Source organism: Podarcis filfolensis, assembly GCF_964270895.1.
Source record: "Podarcis filfolensis genome assembly, chromosome: 8".
Lineage (NCBI taxonomy): Eukaryota > Metazoa > Chordata > Lepidosauria > Squamata > Lacertidae > Podarcis > Podarcis filfolensis.
In genome coordinates this window covers 34,176,796-34,194,885 of record NC_139611.1, presented here as the reverse complement: position 1 = coordinate 34,194,885, position 18,090 = coordinate 34,176,796, and the positions used below count along the sequence as shown (strand labels likewise).

Sequence of the window (18,090 nt, the reverse complement as noted above, 5' to 3'; positions counted from 1 at the left end):
GACAGTTTTTTATTTTGAAAAAAAGAGGGGTTGTTTTCCACCCTGGGTGGGATTACCATGTTGAGCAATGGCAGCAGCTTTGCTGTGTTCTTTCTTTAACTAATTGCTCCACCATGTTGTTGCAAAATGCATAGTTGCATAGGGTGAGGAGGGGAGAGAGATGGCAGCCCCTACTGAACAGGGTTGCAAAACTTTCCCAACTATCCTTCTAGGATTATCCTGACATTGCATCTTTCAAACAGGGACCCTGCAAATGGGTATCATGAGGCTGCCAATTGCAGCTGCATCACCGCTTGAAAGATCGCACCCCCCAAAAAGAAACACTGCTGCTGCAACCAACAATTATTACAGTTAAGCACTCTCACCCCATGCTTTTATTTAAAGGATCTCTCCCATCCTGCCCCCTGAAAGCCAAAAATACTGTCCCAATTTGGTGGCTTGTGGGGAGAGGGGGGCATAAAAGAGGCACAGCATTTTTGGCTCAGTGCTAAATACAGATACACGACTGTGCAGTACATTATTTTAAGTGCACAACACTTGCAGCAAGCAGAAATGTGCCTCACTATACTTTGAAATACACCAAGGCTCTTTTATTTACTGAGGAGTGTCTACCTTGCTTTATCCCAGTGGTTTTCAAAGTTTCTGACTTCAGGGACTCCTTTCCACATTAACTAAACAGCCAAGGTAACCACCGGCATTCACCACTAAACGACTGCATGTTGAAAAGGATTCTGGAGACATATCCTAGAGCACACTCTCTGCTCTCTTGGGTCTACAGGACCTCACTGCTAGTTAGTTTTATTACTTGTGTTCCACTTTGCTATTAAAATAATACACATCCATTAAAAACAAAAACAAAAAGTCAGGGTGTGGTAAGCTTCCATAAAAACAGCCAAGTTAAAACTAGCTTTGATTTAAAAAACAAAAAATGCCAACAGTCAAAACAGAAAGACAGGTAATGAGGGGGAACTCCACTGGAAAGGAGTTCCACATTTGCAGCCCCACCAATGAAAACATTCTACACCTTGCTTGCCGGGTCTCAATGTCTGGACAGAACAGACAGCACTGGCCTCCAAGGCTGACCTCAGACAGGAACTTATGGGAGCAGCAGTTTCTGGGAAGACCTGGATCCTAAACCAAATAGGTCAGGAGTCAGGGACCTCTGGCCCACAGGTCAAATGAAGTCCTCACCCCAGAGCCCCCTGGGAAGGAGGAGTGATGGTTAAAGCACTCTGAGAATTATAGCTCTGTGTGTGGAATAGGAGAATGTATATAGTGAAGTTGGGGCCAGCAGCAATGTGCTTTGCTGAAGAGCATTGCCTACGATTTTATAAAGGATGCATGCTGATGAACCGCTGTCCTTTGGACACTTTAGCTAGTGCTTCTATCTTCTGCTTGTTGGGGGGGGGGGTCCCATTCACATGTACAAAATGTAAGAGTGGAGCAAGTGCTTAGAGAGAAACTTGGCCAACTGGGAAACATGACTCATGGTGGGTGGGGAACTTATCAGATGAAGCATGAGGTGATGATGGTCAGAATGGCCCACTTGCAGCAGATAACTATGTAGGATGCTTAGGGCTTGCCAAAGATTTTGGGGGTGGAGGGGCATGCTGCTATTATTAAATAATCGGAAGCCAGATTTTTTTGCCAATCTCCTGCAAATCACCCAATATACACCAGTAGATCCTGGTCTACCTTCTGTCTCTTTGATAAAACAAAAGAGAAACAGTGGACCACTGATTTCTCTTGGACCACTTGGTGTTCACAAGTGGATACGATTCTTGCCAAAAAGATGCTGACCTAGGTGGGCCTTGGTCTGATCCATCAAGGCATCCCTTAACTTCAGCAAGATTATATCTACAGGATCAGTTAATTACAAAGCAACCATTTGTTATTTGCAAAGCAAAGATACATATTCAGCATCTCTTAACATTTAAAAGCATCTGTGCACAGCAGCTTTCTATACTGATCTCTTCAGCAGTTTGACTACTGGGTCCATCTCCTCCAGCACCTTCCCACTGACCAGCAGGGGCTCGATTTCTCCAGGGTTTCAGGCAGGGGTCTTTTCCCAGCCCCATCTGGAGATGCCAGGGATGGAACCTAGACTCTGTATTGGAAGCAACAGAGCTATAACCCTTTCCCATACTGAGGCCAGGATGTTTTCCTATGATATACTTGGCAAACTGAAAAAGGACATCAGTGCACAGGAGCATAGGAAGCTGCCTGAGATCAAGTCGGTCCATTGGTCCATCTACAGTCTACACTAATCAGCAGCAGTCCTTCAGGGTTTCTGGTGGGGTCTGTCCAAGCCTTATCTGGAGATGCTGGGGACCAAACCTGAGACTTTCTGCATGCAAAGCAGATTGCTCTAGCACTGAGCTACGGCCCTTCCCTTGGAACCACCTGGAGAACATGCCATGCAAGTCTCACAATAGCCCAGCATGAACAAGGGTAACTACTGTGGTCCCCTCCTGATGCTATGGGACCATAAGTCCAACCAACCCTCTCCAACCTGGCCAATGGTTTTCCAACAGGCAACATCTCTATCAGAGTTGCAGGCAGAGGTATTTCACATCAACTTCTATCTAAACTTTTTTCACAAAAACTAGAGATGCCGATGATTGGATTGCCTGCCGAGCCATGAGCTTTGGCACAGTGCTACAGTTTCTTCCTGGGGAATCAAGGTGGAAAGGCTTCCCTGAAGGTTAAAAAAAAAAGTCTGAAAACCACTCCTAAACAGGAAGCATTTCCAACTTTGCTCTGCTTGGACCTGTTCCCCAAATGTGGCAATGCAAATTGGGGTGGAAAGTTAAGGGAAAGCAGTGTTGCAAAAGCCATGACACTGTTCCAGCAAAACTGTGCAATTCCTACAGAAAGCTTCTGAGAGGAACTGAGAAACACACTATTCCACTCCCCCCTACACCCCACTTCCCAAGACAGCATCTGCCACAAGATACATGCCTACGGTGGAATGGTAGAGGAAATGTTTGCAATCTGTTCTTGGCTTCCACAATGGCCTAGGCCGCATGTAATGCTAAGCCATGGTTAATACAAACATAGGCTTATAAAACCATGGTTTTGTTCACAGTTCATAAACTTTGACTAAAATACTGAGCCAGGTTCAGAAAATCAAATTAAACAATGATTTACGTTACGCTTGAACCTGGTCTATATGTGCATGAGAACTTAAGTACTGTATATGGCAGAGGATTGCAAAGGCCACCCAAAGACATCCAGACACATTTTCCATACAGCAGCCAAATTAAGATGAGGGAGGGGGAATGCACTTCCCCAAAAGACACCAATAGGACAGCAACACACAAGAAAGAAACCTGGGAACATTTGTTATGGCTTTGAAGAAAAAAGAAAATTGAATTAAGCAAATGTATTATTTAAAAGTTCTCCCTGGCACTGAGCCCAACACTCAGGGTAAGGGGAAAAAAGCATTTACAAATAATGTAGCTTTGCAAAAGAAGAAGAAGAAGTAAAAATAAACAGCTGAATAAAGAAAAGATAATCCATGCACAATGGCAGGAACTTCTCCTCAGTTTGCTTTAGATGCAGACTCGTTTGTAAAAATAGCAGACAAATATTGTTCTAAAAGTCTATGTGAACTTCAGCCCTAGAAAATGTTTACACATAGGAAATCAGAATGGGGGGGGGAGTAATTGACAGACACAAATGGTCATGGGTACCACCATATATAGGTACCAAAACATACGCTCTCCAATTTACTAAAAATTTTACCAAACACAGCAAATACACTCCTCACACGCAAAAGAGATTATCAGTATGTTGTGTTCCAGAGCCAAAGATTGCTTCAATCAAGTTTGTCTAATAACTTTCTTAGAACATAATTTGTTAATAACCTTCTTAGAACCTTCTTAGTACATGGTGTTCAGAGCAAGGTGTTCAGAATTGGACACCGCACTCCAGACGTTAAGGACACCAAGCATAGGGGAGGTGTGACATCAATGTTAGTGGAGTACATTAGAAGAGCACCGGCTTTGCATACAGAATGTCCCAAGTTTAATCCCTGGCATCTCCAGGTAGAGCTGAGAGTGTCCCGTCTGAAACCCTGGAGAGTTGCTGCCGCTCAATGAAGACAACACTGAGCTAGATACACCAGTGCCCTGATCCTGTATAAGGCTGTGTTCTGCAGGTATGCAGAGGCAATGACATTTATTCCGTCAAGGGCTTTAGGACTGATCTGTTGGGAGTCATGTGCCAGTGTTGGGTAGATTTGGAGTCAAAAGTGGTTAGGGCCTGATCCAACAGCAGTTGGACCACCTACTTCTCCCTCTTTCCCCCTTAGGGTCACAGGTTGCCCACACCTGGTGTAAAAGATCCCTAGCTCAACCAAGTCAAGTCAAAAGATAACTCAGGTGGTAAGGAGCAGGGGGAGACTGGATGTGGTCATGGGTAGCCATATCTAAACACAATAATGTGGTCACTCAGTATCCTTTATTATTATTTAGGCAATTATCAGGGGAGGGGAGGATCAAAACTTATTCCAACCAGGAAATATTTGAACCTCCATGCCTACAGAAGAAATTACAATGTTGTCATGAGAAGAACAGAACTTCGAACGAATGTAAGAGGAGCCTGCTGGATCAGGCCAATGGACTGCCTAGTTCAGCATCCTGTTCTCACAGTGACCAACCAAATGCCCCAATGGGAAGCCTATAAGCTGGATGTGAGCGCAACAGCACTTCTCTCCTGCTGTTTCCAGCAAGGATTGTTCAGGGGCACAATGCCTCTGACAGTGGAGGTGGAACATAGCCAGCATGGCTAGTAGCCATTGATAGCCTTGCCCTCCATGAATTTGTCTAATGCTCTTCTGAAGCCATCCAAGCATCATTTTTTAAGGAGAATAAGGACAGGCTAGAACATGTGTAGAGGAGGGAGACCAAGACGATCAAGGGTCTGGAAGCCAAGCTGTATGAAGAATGTTGAGGGAATTTGGTATGTTTAGTCTGGTAAAGAGGAGATATGATACCCATCTTCAAACATCTAAAGGTCTGTCACATGGAGGATAAAGCAAGCTTATTTTCTATTATTCAAAGTGAGTGACCATCACTGCCTCCTTTGGGAGCGAGTTCCCTCATTTAACTATGTGCCAAACCTCCCTTCCCCAAACCAGGTGATTAAAGTACAATCCTTACTCCATTTATGGAGTCCTTCCACATGAACTCAGCCTTATTCTTTGCATGTTGTTTTAAAGCAAAAGACATTAAAATTACAAGACAATGTGGTGTCTGTGCCTTTGGATGACAAGTCATTCCACTGCCAACAGCAGAAGCATCCTTGTTCTGGAGCCAAAGCTCTGCATAACTTTAACTGATGCCATTCTTGCTTTCTCTACTATTTAATAAATCATTCCTTTCTTCTAATCTGGAGCAAAACTGCATGCAGATGCTTTAAAATGTCACCAAAGAACCACCAAGCCTCTCGATTCCATCATTTGCGTCAAATCTTCCACTCCAATAGAAGGTTATTCTTATGAAATGCCTGGGAAGCTAAGTGTCTAATTACTTAGACACCCTTAAGCATTTCCCTCCCTTTAACACTTCCCTGTCCCTATTAAATAAAACTCAAGGGGATAATATTTCTCCAAAGGCAATATGTTTCTGGCATCTTTTTTCATTCCATCTGCTTGAACGGTCTACCAAAAAAGCAATGAACAAAGTTCCATTTCCAGCAACTTTGAATGCAGACCAAAACCTACAACCAAGATCTTTGAGACACTTTGGAACTTTAGTGCAAACGCATACAGGAACTTGCTCAATTCAGCTGGAGCATTAGGAAGTAAACATAGATCTTAGTTACTTATTACAATTACTCAGTTAAATGGGTGAGATTAAGGCAGTGAGTTATGAGGGCATGGACACTGGATTCCACATCCCACCACAGAAATGGCTGTTTACACCTGGGATTTTCTGGAACTAAGCATGTGCTCTAACACAAATACATGCACGGATCCCAAGGGCAACAAAAGGAGAGATTAGAAAATAATATCCCTTCCCTTCTTATTTCATTAAACCACAAAATGGCTTGGATTCAGAACATGAGCTAGTCTGGTGATGAACCCTATTCACACTTAGGTAGAGCAGATTCCACTGCACTCAATGGGACTTCCTTCCAAGTTGAGATGAACAGTATTGCACTGGGAGCAGACTGTAGGCTGCAAAAGCTTTGGCCATAATAAAAATCTGTTAGCCTTTAAAGTGCCACCCAACTCTTTGTTGCTTTGCAATAGAGAAACCCAACCCATAGGCTTTGGAAGAGTACAGCTGAGCACATTCATCTTGTGAGGTTGCAAAAACGTATGGAGATTGGAAAGCACATTTGACTTTGAAATAAATATTTAAGTATTTCAAATTAACATCAGGATCCACATATGCCATTAGTCTATGGTTTTCCCTGGTCTTTAAAATACAACTGGTCTCCAATCAAGATACTTTGGATTTCCTTTCCATAAAGATGGTTAGTAGAGTTAGTAGAGTATGTTAATTACACATACCTGAATTATTGTATTTTTAATGTTTTTTTGGAAGCCGCCCAGAGTGGCTGAGGAAACCCAGCCAGATGGGCGCGAAATAAATAAATAAATAAATAAATAAATAAATAAATAGTATGACTCAAATAGCTAGAGGTAGGGGAAATACATGCATACAACCTAAAAATGAGTTATTTGGCTAAGAATCAGACTCCCATGCTGGCTCAATTTTAAGTGACGGCTTTCCAAAATATACAGTCCCTAAAGCTATCAGAGCAGGAACATTCAATAGAGAGCAGTTTCCCCCACCTCCGATTTATGCGAGCAATAATACTCACGCACTACTAAAAGACTGGACAGCAACTTTCCTTTCACCTAATAAGAGTCCTGATCAGGGGCTGCATATTTTGCTCAAAAGAAAGTAGCAAGTACATTAAACTTGGTGACATACACTTTGAAAATAGCCTCTCACCAGGTTACCTATGGCGAGTAAACACTACCTCCAGATGACATGGCACATAAAGTTTGCAAAAGATGGCTCTTTTTAATGCCAGCCACAACCGATGAATACAGGTTCAATAAAATGAATGTGGACTACAAACTTATCTGGACGTGTTTACAAGGCTGCTTTCACAAATGGTGGTTCAATTAAACACTCATCCCACCCACACCCACCACAAAGGAACTTGCTTGCTTCAACCAGAAACACAAGGTAAAATAATCTCATCCAATCAGCAGGGTGCAAACAAAGTGCTATCTTTTCTAATGACTCAGCAGTGTGCAAATGCCAACAGCTCCAGAGTGCAAACCAAACAAAGTATAAGGACAGACATTAAAGTGTAAGAAATAAATCATCATATAGATTGTCACTGAGTCATTATCTGTTTGGGGATCAGGACCAATATCTGTTATTACCAAAGACTTTTTACAGTGTTGCCCAGATCATTCCAGCAATATAAAACAAACAAATGAAACCCTTCTCTTATTTTTTTATTATCAGAGTACAATCTTAAGACAGAACTAAGTTTTGCCACAATGGGGGGAAAGCACCATTAGATCTGGGAAGCTTCATTCCACAGGTTTACCTTAGAGACCAATAAACACACAAACATGCACACACACAACTTTCTAAGACCTCCCCCTGCTAACTATGAAAGGCTCTTCCCCAGGTCTGTTTTTAAAGAGAAGAAAAAGCAAAATCCAGATGTTCAGGAAAAACTTTTTTTAAATAACAAAACAAAAACTCTTAAAGTACATTTGCAACCAGCAAGTACCAATCTGGCTGAGCAAGGAAGCAGGCTTACTTATGAGTAAGCCCGACTGCGTTCAATGGGGTTCCTGCCCATTTAAGTGTGCAAAGGACTGCAGTCTGAAGCAACACAATCCCCTCATATCTAAGAGCACTATCAAGGCAAAGCAGTGTGCAAAGCATATAAACAGCATTTTTTTAAAAAGGGAAAGATAGATTGCAGATGTTTAAGCAACCAAAAGAACAAATTGGGACACTCAGCAAAGCCTTATGAGAAAGTATCCCATCCGGCTAAGAACTCTAGCGGGGTTGCGGGCACTGAAAAAGTTGGCTTTGGGAAGCAAAATGACAAAATGCCAGACAATAAATGAAACCACCTCTCTATTCCTATCTCTCTCACACACCAGGACTCTCCTCATCTGTTTTGGTTTCTGAGGACTTCTACAATGGACACTGGAGAGAGAGAGAGAGAGAGAGAGAGATTGTCCATCTGCCCATCCCATTCCTGAAGAGCCATGTTCTTTTCAACACAGGGAAGCAAGGCAGCCGCCTTTCCAGAGCCTGCTTCTGCCCTGCAAACTTGCAACTCCTTCAAAGGGTGGGTGCACCGAATCAACTCAGAAGGCTACTCCCAAAGGCGCAATAACTGAAAGTGGAGCGGGGGCGGAGGGGGAAGATAAGTTTTCATCCCAAAGAGCTCCAACTCAAAGAGAGCCTAGTCTGGAAGAGGTTCAAGCTAGTTTCTGCCTTGATGGTAAGGAGGGAGAGGAGGGAAGGCAAGCTGGGTAAAAGGAGGAATCGGGAACTCACCCTGGAACCAGACAGCCTGCAAAGAGCCCGGTGCTGGCAGCCTTGCTGAAGTCCTAGGCTGCTGCCTCCGCTGCTGCTTCCACTGCCAGAGTATTTCTGCTTCACCATCCAGTCCTCCAGCCCTTTCCGAGCCAGTGAGGCATTCACAGCAAAACTATCACCTGGGGAAGGAAAAGGAAAGCCTCAAGTCAGGCACAGTCGCCACCTTGAAAGGGATCCATTCAAGCCCTCCATCACCACCCCACATACTTCTTTACTTGCCCCCAAACTACCTGCCCCAACCACAACAAAATGAGAGAGAAGGGGAAGCGGAACAGGGAGCAAAAGACTCAGAGAACAGAACCATTCCTGAGAGCAGAGAACTTCTCTGAGCATCCACCCCAAAATCACCAAAGCACAAACTTTTTCTCCCTTTCCTTTTTTTTTTTTACAGGGGCAAAAAGTTGGGGGGGGGAGAGAAAGCAAAAAAGGATGGAAGTTCTTATGAACAGGAATAATAATATTTATAAAAACAACATACCTTCTGGGCTTTCTCGAGGTTTACAAACAGCAGCTAGGAAAATCCAGGGTTGGGGGGAGAGAGAAAAAATAAAAACGAGAAGATGGTTAGAGCAGAGTCTTGCATATACACAGATATCTAGTGAATTCTAACCAAGATCTGGGCTCCTTTCCCTCCCCGCGCCCTGTAAACCGTGCAAAAGAACTTACCATGTTTTGAGTGAAGTTTCCCCATCTCTCGGCATGGATCTGCAAACCCGAGGGCATCGGGAGTGGGCTTCAGGGCTGAGCTGGGGGCATCACTGCCTGCTTGTTGGCTCTCTTCAACAACAACAACAACAATCTCTCAGTTCCAAGAGGGTCCCTTTCCCTTCTTCTTTTTAGAAATCCATGTGCTCCGGCCGTCCCCTTTCCTTGATTAAAGCAACGATGGAAATGAGATATGGGCGGGGGGGGGGAATGCACAGAGGAGCAGATCTATAGATAGATAGATGCACACTTGCAGCAGCAGCAGCAGCAAAAGCAGCTCTGAACTCAGCGCCCTGGCTGCGTCTCTCTCCTCTCCTCTCCTCTCCTCTCCCTCTCGACTCAAGTCTCGCTTGTAACAGAGGCGGTTACAAAAGACCTTACTTCACCCACCGGGGAACATGATTGACACCTCATTGAGATTAGACCACTTGCAGGCAGCCTCTGGATTCCGATTGGAGCGGGGCGGCACATGAAAGGGAAGAAGGATCCTTTTGGAGTCTCCAAAAAAATAAAAGGAGCGGCGGCGGCGGCGGCTCCTTTGGTGTGTTTCATTTCCAGCCAGGCGCAGGCAGCAGAGCTCAGAGCCATAGAGGGAGGCCCCATTCCAGAGATGTCTCTCTCTTTTTCTCTCTCTCCCTCCTCACTACTTTCTTTCTCTCTCTCTGCGTTTTTTGTGCGTTTGACTAAGTCCCCCACTCCGCTTCCCCATGATCCATCAGCCCCCTGCAACTTTTTTGGGGAGGCCGCTCAAGGAGCAATTCTGGGCGTGCCTACTCGGAAGTAAGTTCAACTCGATTCAAAGGGCATTGCTCTCGAGTAAGTGGGTGTAGGCTTGCAGACTTTAGTCTTTGTTCCCGCTTACTTGGGAGTAAGGCTTGGTTTCTGAGTAGACACGCACAGGGCAGGAGGGGGTGTCAAGGAAGCGTGGATTTCATTTTATTTTTAAAGCTATTATTACTATTATTCCACCTTCCCTGCACCCCCCAAATGCTGCTTACAATATATTTCAAGAAACGCAAAATGCGCACAAATGCAGCTGAGGAAATGCGGAAACACGTGCACGATTATAGTTATTTAAATAAATAACTCATTTTGAGGAACTGTTACATAATACATTGGTCTATGTTTTTACATTGTTTTTCATAATGGTACTTACACAAAAAAGGAGGGTTGCTGGTAGTGTCTTGGAGGAGGCGTGCCACCTTTTTTAAAAAAAGAAGAAGATATTTTGCAAGTTTATCATTAAAGGTACATGTTAAGAAGCACAATCTAATATAAGGAGAAAACAATGGACAAAAACAAAGCACTCAAGTGAGAAACCCTGGTTGTAGGGTATGTAGCTTATCACATTTTTCTACATTCGTAACAGGGCATCTTACACTGCAATGGACATAAAATTCAGGATAATATGGCAAACTCACACTTGCTTGAGTGTATGCCCCACAGAACTAGGACTACACTGTGTAACACAGTGTAAACAACTGCAATTTAAAACCATTTCTGTAACTTGAGAACACAACATTTTAAAATGATTCTAAAATCTGAGAAGCATAATTAACTATCACACACGAAAAACCTGTTGAAAGAGAAAGGCACTGTGAGTACAAAACCACACACACACAGAGCATAAATTAAAGGTGTGTATATAGGCGCGCGCACACACACACACAAACATATACATAGTACTTAAATATATGCTGTGGAAGCCCTCTATCCCAAGGTATGTGGGAGGCACTCAACTACAGATCCCCAGCTGCAAAGTTCCTAGCTTAGTGCTAGAGCATCTCCTAGGTCAGCTAAGTCTCCCATTTAAAACAGTCTAAAGCCTCTACTGGCCTGATTCACTCATCTTACTTATTTGTTTGACATTTTCATTGTAATGCCATTGCGCCCCCCATACACAGCCTTTTTATGTTTTATACAAAAGTGTGGTTTATAAATGTTTTAAATAAATAAATAGCCATGGTTTAGCTGGGTGTATGAATGTGCCTGAGTGTGGGTCAGTACGCATGGTAAAAATTGCATTTGCTTCATTCTTCATCCTTCTGTTTCTGTTCTACCTGGAGCTGAGCCATGCTTTGGCCAATGTTACATGTGAATCTGGGCTTGTGGTTTGTCTTCCCCAGACAATGGGAACTTGGGGGCATCTTGTGGTTCATCTGGGGCGAGACAAACCACAAACCCGGGTTCACACATAAGGCTAAGCCTTCAGACTAGGTATGAAGCAGGCATATTTTACTGTGCATTCACACATGGGCGTAGCCAGGATCTTTTGGGGGGAGGACGACTTTGTTGGGGGGTGCAGAACCGATGTGATGGGACAGTTTTTTGGGGGGGAGGACTTTGTTGGGGGGCAGAACCGACGTGATTGGACAGTTAAGTATTTCTATTGTTTTACTTGATCTAGGGAGGGTAGCTGCCCCCCTGTCCCCCTTGGTTACACCTATGCAATCACACTTAGCCATAGTTTGGCTTAGCATTCCTCACAAACTATTGTGTCAAAAATACTGTGCTAACTGGACCTATAGTCTATAAAGCACCTTCCTGTATTTCACAGGAAAAACCACTTTTGTTTTATTTTTCTGTTACAAAATGGTACACACATAAATAATCAAATTTGATATGACTGGCAGAAAATGGGTCACTGAGGGGTAAAATACTAAACCTATTTTACAGTACATAACAATGTAAACCACCTCAGAGTAAACCAGCTCAGAGAATTCTTCAGTAAATCAACTTGGAAAACACAAAATAATAGCAGTGAGCTAGGAAAGACCACTACTGTGCATTCTCAAGAAGTAGCTTATTCTTCATTTTAATTTGCCTCCATGTTTTCCAAGTTTGGCCATGAGCGCATATGTGGCGTTTAGAAATCAAACCAAGCTCCAGTAAATAAATTTATTCTCTCCCTGGGCCTGGGCGTACAGTTGTTGAAGGGGACTCGATATACTTAAGGATTAGCTCTAGGATTAACAATCCAATTTTCAGATCAACATTTTAACACAAAACTAGACGTTTTCAGAGATGTTCCAGTGGAAGGTTGGTACTCAGTGAAGGCCCCTCCACTCCCAATTCCACCTGAAATGAAAATCAGGCTGAAATTGGGGGTTTGGTTCAAGTAGAAGCATTTCCTCAAATCAAGGGAAGTCTTTCAGGTATCCATCTACCTGACCAAGCTCTTTAGCTTAATGAGAAAACTAGGGAAGAAGGGAGTGGCAAGAGTCTTTTCATCTCTTGTGTAAACAAACAACCAGTTTATTAAGCAGTTTGCATGCACACAGTGGCAAATTACCACTCTGCAAAACGGCTACCTGTCTTCACCCAGACTCACCCTTTGAAGGAATGGAGCAATGCTTAGTATGGCAACAGGTTAACAAACAAGAAGTTCAGGACTACATAGGAAGCTGTCTTCTACTGAGTCAGCCTTTGGGTCCATTTTGCTCAATACTGTCGACACGGGGTGGGGTGGGGGTGTGTTAGGAGCCCCTGTGGGAAATTTCAGTGGTGGCTCCATTGGGAGCCGTTGCTGCTGTCTGCCACCTTAATCTAGTAAAGCCATGGTAGGGCAAGGGTAGTGGCACGGGAGGTAAGAGAGGATCCACCTGAAGGTGTTTTGGCAGTGGTGCCTTCAAACCAGAAGCCAATCCTGGTAATTCTTCAAAGATTTACCAAACTTTTCTATTGCAGTGGCTGGGGAGTGGAAGTGTAAATTCCCCAGAGGGGTTGGCTTGGCTCCCTCACTTTTAAGCATCAGATAAGATGCTAAAGCCTTTAACGCAGCTGGCTTAGTTATCTCCCTCTGTTACACTGAACTTCATTTTATTCTGCTATTGGTTTTATCGTATGAAACCAATTTTAGTCATTTGGACTGTTTTGACTGTGATTTATGTACGCAGTGAACTTTTTAGTAAGCCCCCCCTACCTCACAACCCTTTGAGCTTATAAAAGCAGGATATAATTTTTTAAAAAAGAAAGAAAGAAAGAAAGAAAGAAAGAAAGAAAGAAAGAAAGAAAGAAAAGAGAAAAGAGAAAAATGCAAATTGGCGACTCATTCCCAGAGCAGGTTGGAGGCTTCCCCTTCTGCCATTTCACAAGTTGCATAGGCCAAAGGAAAAGGGCCACAAAAATGATCAAGGGGCTGGAGAAACTCCCCTCTGAGGGAGAGTTAGAATGTTTGAGGCTTTTCAGCTTAGAGAAAAGGCATGTAAGAGGAGACATGATAGAGGTGTATAAAATTATACGTGACATGGAGAAAGTGGACAGAGCAGTAGTACCCTGTGAGGTGGCACAGACTGGGCACTATTGTTCTTCCAGATTCCCAACACAGTGGGTTGCTGGAGCTTATGGAGAGGGAGATATGAGGGACAGGACACAGGGAGCTTGTGTGGAGCAACGCAGTGGAGCCAATCCGATGTTGCCACCATGCCAAGCTCCCCGCACCGCATAACTCCCCCTCGGCCTTGGTAAGCACCAGCAGCCCACTATGTTGCGAAGCCAGGAGTGTAATGGTGCCCCACCTTACCAGCTACTACTGGGGTAGACAGGTAGACATCTCTCTCTCTCTCTCTCTCTCTCTCTCTCTCTCTCTCTCTCTCTCTTCCCCCAACCCCCCCCCCCCCCAATACTGGAACTAGGAATTATTCCATGGAACGGAATGTTGGAAGACCCAGGAAAGTACTTCTTCGCATAGTGCATAGCTGAGTTTGCTCTCACAAGATGGAATCGAGACGTCCAGGTCCAGCGACTTGGCTGGCTTTAGAAGAGGATTAGACAAATTAATGGAGGATAAGGCTGTCAGTGGCCACCAGATACAACACTAGCTGCATTCCGCCTCCACATATGGAAGAAGAAGAAGAAGAGGAGTTTGGATTTGATATCCCGCTTTATCATTACCCTAAGGAGTCTCAAAGCAGCTAACAATCTCCTTTCTCTTCCTCCCCCACAACAAACACTGTGAGGTGGGTGAGGCTGAGAGACTTCAGAGAAGTGTGACAAGCCCAAGGTTACCCAGCAGCTGCATGTGGAGGAGTGGGGAAGGGAACCCAATTCACCAGATTACAAGTCCACCGCTCTTAACCACTACACCATGCTGGCTAAGCACTATGCCTCTGAGTACCAGCTGCTAGGAATCACAAATGAGGGTAGCACTGTTGCACTTGGGTCCTCGTAGCGGCTTTGATTTGGCCACTGTGAGAACAGGATGCTGGACTAGATAGGCCCTTGATCTAGTAGGGCTCTTCTTGTGTACTTAGGAACTGGTTGTGTGAGGATAGGCTAGGTCAGAAACTGTGCCCTATAGCTACAGATACAATATGTTATACGGGAGAATTATCCATCTTTTCTTTTTTAAACAACAACCTTGTAGCTGGTAATTACTTCCCGTTTTATGAAAATTGCATTTCCTTGTGTGGGGGGGATTCAGCTAAGAGAGATAAAAGAGAAGCAAAATGCTTATGATTTCAATTCTTTTTGAAAGGAAGGGGAGAAGAAAAGAAAAGAAAAGAAAAGGAAGAGGGAGGTTTCATTACCTTCCAAGCCATCAACTCACGCTATGCAAAAGAAATCTGGAAACAGGCCCAGCCTAAAACATTCCTGTCTGTTCATTTTCAAAAATTCTATGAAAGTTTCAAAGTGGTTGGATCTGGAGCTCACCTGGAGAAAGCAGAAAAAAGAGATTATGAAATAGCCAAATGCTTCGATTTTTATTTTATTTTAAAAATCCCTTCACAGCTTGCAGTCAGCCCTGAGCCAATAAATAAAACACAGACGACCCTAATGAACAATGATGTTTGATTTCCATAATATTTTAACAAGAGATAATGTGATCCTGTCCTCAGAGATTCCCCAGACATTTTGCATCACACAAATCCTCTTTCCCCCCTGCCTCTTGGCAAAGGCTACAACTATTTCACACCCTGGGTTGCCAAGAAAGGGGGGTGACAGGAGTATGTGGATGTCAGCTGAAAACATTCGATCTGGTGGCAGGTGATCTCACGTTTGGTCCAGGGCCATGAATCCTCTCAGAACCCTGTAACATATTGGATGAATTGGGTCGTATTTCTTCATAGCACACCTTCATGGAGGTAAGGTTTGTCTGGAGTAGGTGGAACTCTTTTCTAGCTGAGCTCCCACCCTTATCCCATGATTGCTGCATTCCCACCTCTGTATTCAGAAATGTTCATAGAAAGTTGCCACATACCAGGTCAGAAAAGATGACTGACAGTGGCTCTCCATTGTTTCAGGTAGGGTTCTCTCCCAGCCCTACCTGGAACTGCTGGGTATTGAATCTAGGACTTTCTGTATGCAGAGCATGTACCCTACCAATAGGAAAAGAAACAGCCAGTTGAGAGAGCCAGTGGGGTGCAGTGATCAGTGTCAAACTAGGAGACTAGGACTCAAATTCCCACATAGCCATGACATTCACTGGATGACTTTGGGTAAATCACTTTCTCTCAGCCTAACCTAACTCACAGGTTTGTTTTAAGGATACGTTTGGGGTGGGGGGGGTGGGGGAGAGAAAACCATGTGCATCACTTTACTCCATCGAGGAAAGATGGGGTATAAATCTATTTTCATTGCTACTGGCACTATGATGATGATCTCTTTATTTATTTCATAAAATTTCTATACCGTTTGATTGTAAAAAAAGCCTCAAAGCAGTTGTCAAAGATAATAAGACAATGGCATTTTCAATCAAAACAATTAAAACACTCAGAAAACTAAAAACCAGCAATAAACTAAGAACACGCCAGCATCCTAGAGTACTAGGTAGGCTTGTGTAAACAATAATGTTTTTCAAAAGTGCTAAAAAGAATACAAAGTGAAGGTGCCTGTCTGATATTGATAGTGGGTGCCGCTACACTAAAAGATTGATTTCTTGCAGTTGTGGGATAATACAGCTCTGGAGCTGCGGCAGTGTGTTTTCCTGCCATTGTTTCCAATTGGAGGGAAATTGTTAGAACACAAAAGAGATAAAGAGATGGGATGTGCAAAAGCGCTGTTCTGTCCTTACATCCGCCTTGCCGGCATGGGCTCAGAAGGGCGTTGGATAGGGCATTTCAACTGCCTTTGGTTCTTCCCCCCTCCCTCCCCTGCTGGAGGGTCGCAGCCTAAACGTATCAGTGAAAACAATTCCTCACATACAGTAAAATCCTGAGGCCTTAACTCTGTATTTGTTCAGGCATCTTCCGGCTTCAATGGAATTCGGACCAAAGGATGTCAAAAACCAAGCGGGCTCTGAGGATTGGAGGAGCTGGGTGGGGGGTGTCACAGTATAATTGCAATGACGTTTCGTAACCACAGGGTCTTTCAAACACACAAACTCTTTTGTTTCTCTCTCTTCTTCTTCTTCTTCTTCTCCCCTTCCCCCACCCCCCAATTTCAATGGAGCATGTTAAGAAGTGATGTGTAGTAAAATATCAGAGTAAAGCACACCATTCATAAAACTGTAATAATGATTAAAGGGGCCTCTCATGTAACCCTGTGACCGCAGTGGAATTTTTTCGAAGGGTTGAAATCTGTGACGCAGACGGAGGGGTTGCTGTTGTTTTTCCCCCCATTGCCCTTTCATTAGTGCAGAGCGCGCAAAAACTCTTGCAAAGGGGCTGACGCTGAAAGAAAGCCCTTTTGAACCCCTCATGCAATATAAACCTGTTCCCATCTGATGATGGGAAATTAAATTTGTGCCAGAGTTAAAATAACGCAAAAAAGATCGCACTCTTGAACTTTTACATGCTCATTAAAAGAGAGAGAGAGAGAGATTATTTGTAGTAGAAAACGTATGCGTGTAGATTTGGAGGGGGGAAATAAATGTATAAATAATGTTTGGAAGAAAGGAAATTGCTTTCTTGCTGCTCTGGAAAGAAAGGGGAGCTGAGAAAGAGGAAGGAAGCTGTACAAAACACACACACAGGCAGCATGAGTTTGCTATTGTCTGCACTGGGGATGACTGTTCTTAGGTTTGATTGTTTGAAAAGCTGCCATCTGATTTTAAAAATTGGCATATCCAGCACCAGCTGGATGTCAAGGGCCCCAGTTGCTCTGAAGGGCCCCAGGTTAGCCTCCTCCAGCTTTGTCAGCTCGCTGAGTCCCTGGCTGGCCATTTAAACTGGGGGCAGCAGGACAAGGTGCCACTTTTGGTTTGGCTCCCATCGGCAGTGACCACCTAACATTTAAATATACATAAAATGCAATGCCCCATTCTACAGATCTATGAACATTTCCCATAGATCTATGGACTGATGCCGTTCAGTGTTCAGAACCAGCAGACCTTTTGAATACCAGGCTTTGCCATGTGTGGAATTATTTATGGCATTTGTATGCTGCCTCCCCATAACATGAAGTTCTCTGAATGGTGTATAATAACTATGTGGGGAAAAAATCATAGAATTGTAGAGTTGGAAGGGAACCCAAGGGTCATCTAGTCCAACCCCTTGCAGTGCAGGAATCTTTTGCCCAAGGTGGGGCTCAAACTCTGAGGTTAAGAGTCTCGTGCTTTGCTATCTGAGGTATCCCACCTACAAAAAGTCATATAGAAAACCAGTAAGATGGGAAGTAAAGACATAGAACTTGCTGCACCCTGAAAATGAATAAGAGATTTAAAAAACAAAGGCCCGTGTCACCTAAGTAAGTCATTTAAAAGCTGAAAACATAAGAAACTGTCTTAAATGGGTCCATTGGTTCATGTAGCTCATTAATGTCTACAGTGATGGACAGTGGCTTTCTTGGGTTCCAGGCAGGAGTCTCTCTCAGATATTGAGGAACAGAACCTGGGACCTTCTGTATG

The 18,090-nt window shown here is 43.8% G+C and overlaps 1 protein-coding gene across 3 annotated transcripts in view; it reads right to left on the bottom strand.

The window, feature by feature from the left end:
* Positions 1 to 14,958, bottom strand: part of NKD1 (NKD inhibitor of WNT signaling pathway 1) — a 131,548-nt gene extending 116,590 nt beyond the window's left edge. The window contains exons 1-5 of one of the 3 annotated variants that reach the window (XM_083626078.1): positions 14,854 to 14,958; positions 10,458 to 10,507; positions 9,267 to 9,464; positions 9,079 to 9,111; positions 8,559 to 8,719 (exon numbers count right to left, since the gene is read on the bottom strand). In XM_083626078.1, the coding sequence (XP_083482204.1) occupies positions 8,559 to 8,719; positions 9,079 to 9,111; positions 9,267 to 9,291 (219 nt within the window). In that variant the 5' untranslated portion in view covers positions 9,292 to 9,464; positions 10,458 to 10,507; positions 14,854 to 14,958. Of the gene's footprint in view, positions 1 to 8,558; positions 8,720 to 9,078; positions 9,112 to 9,266; positions 10,203 to 10,457; positions 10,508 to 14,853 lie in introns of those variants that run through there. The other 2 variants (XM_083626080.1, XM_083626077.1) reach the window with 2 other exon arrangements.
* Positions 14,959 to 18,090: the final 3,132 nt, after the last annotated feature.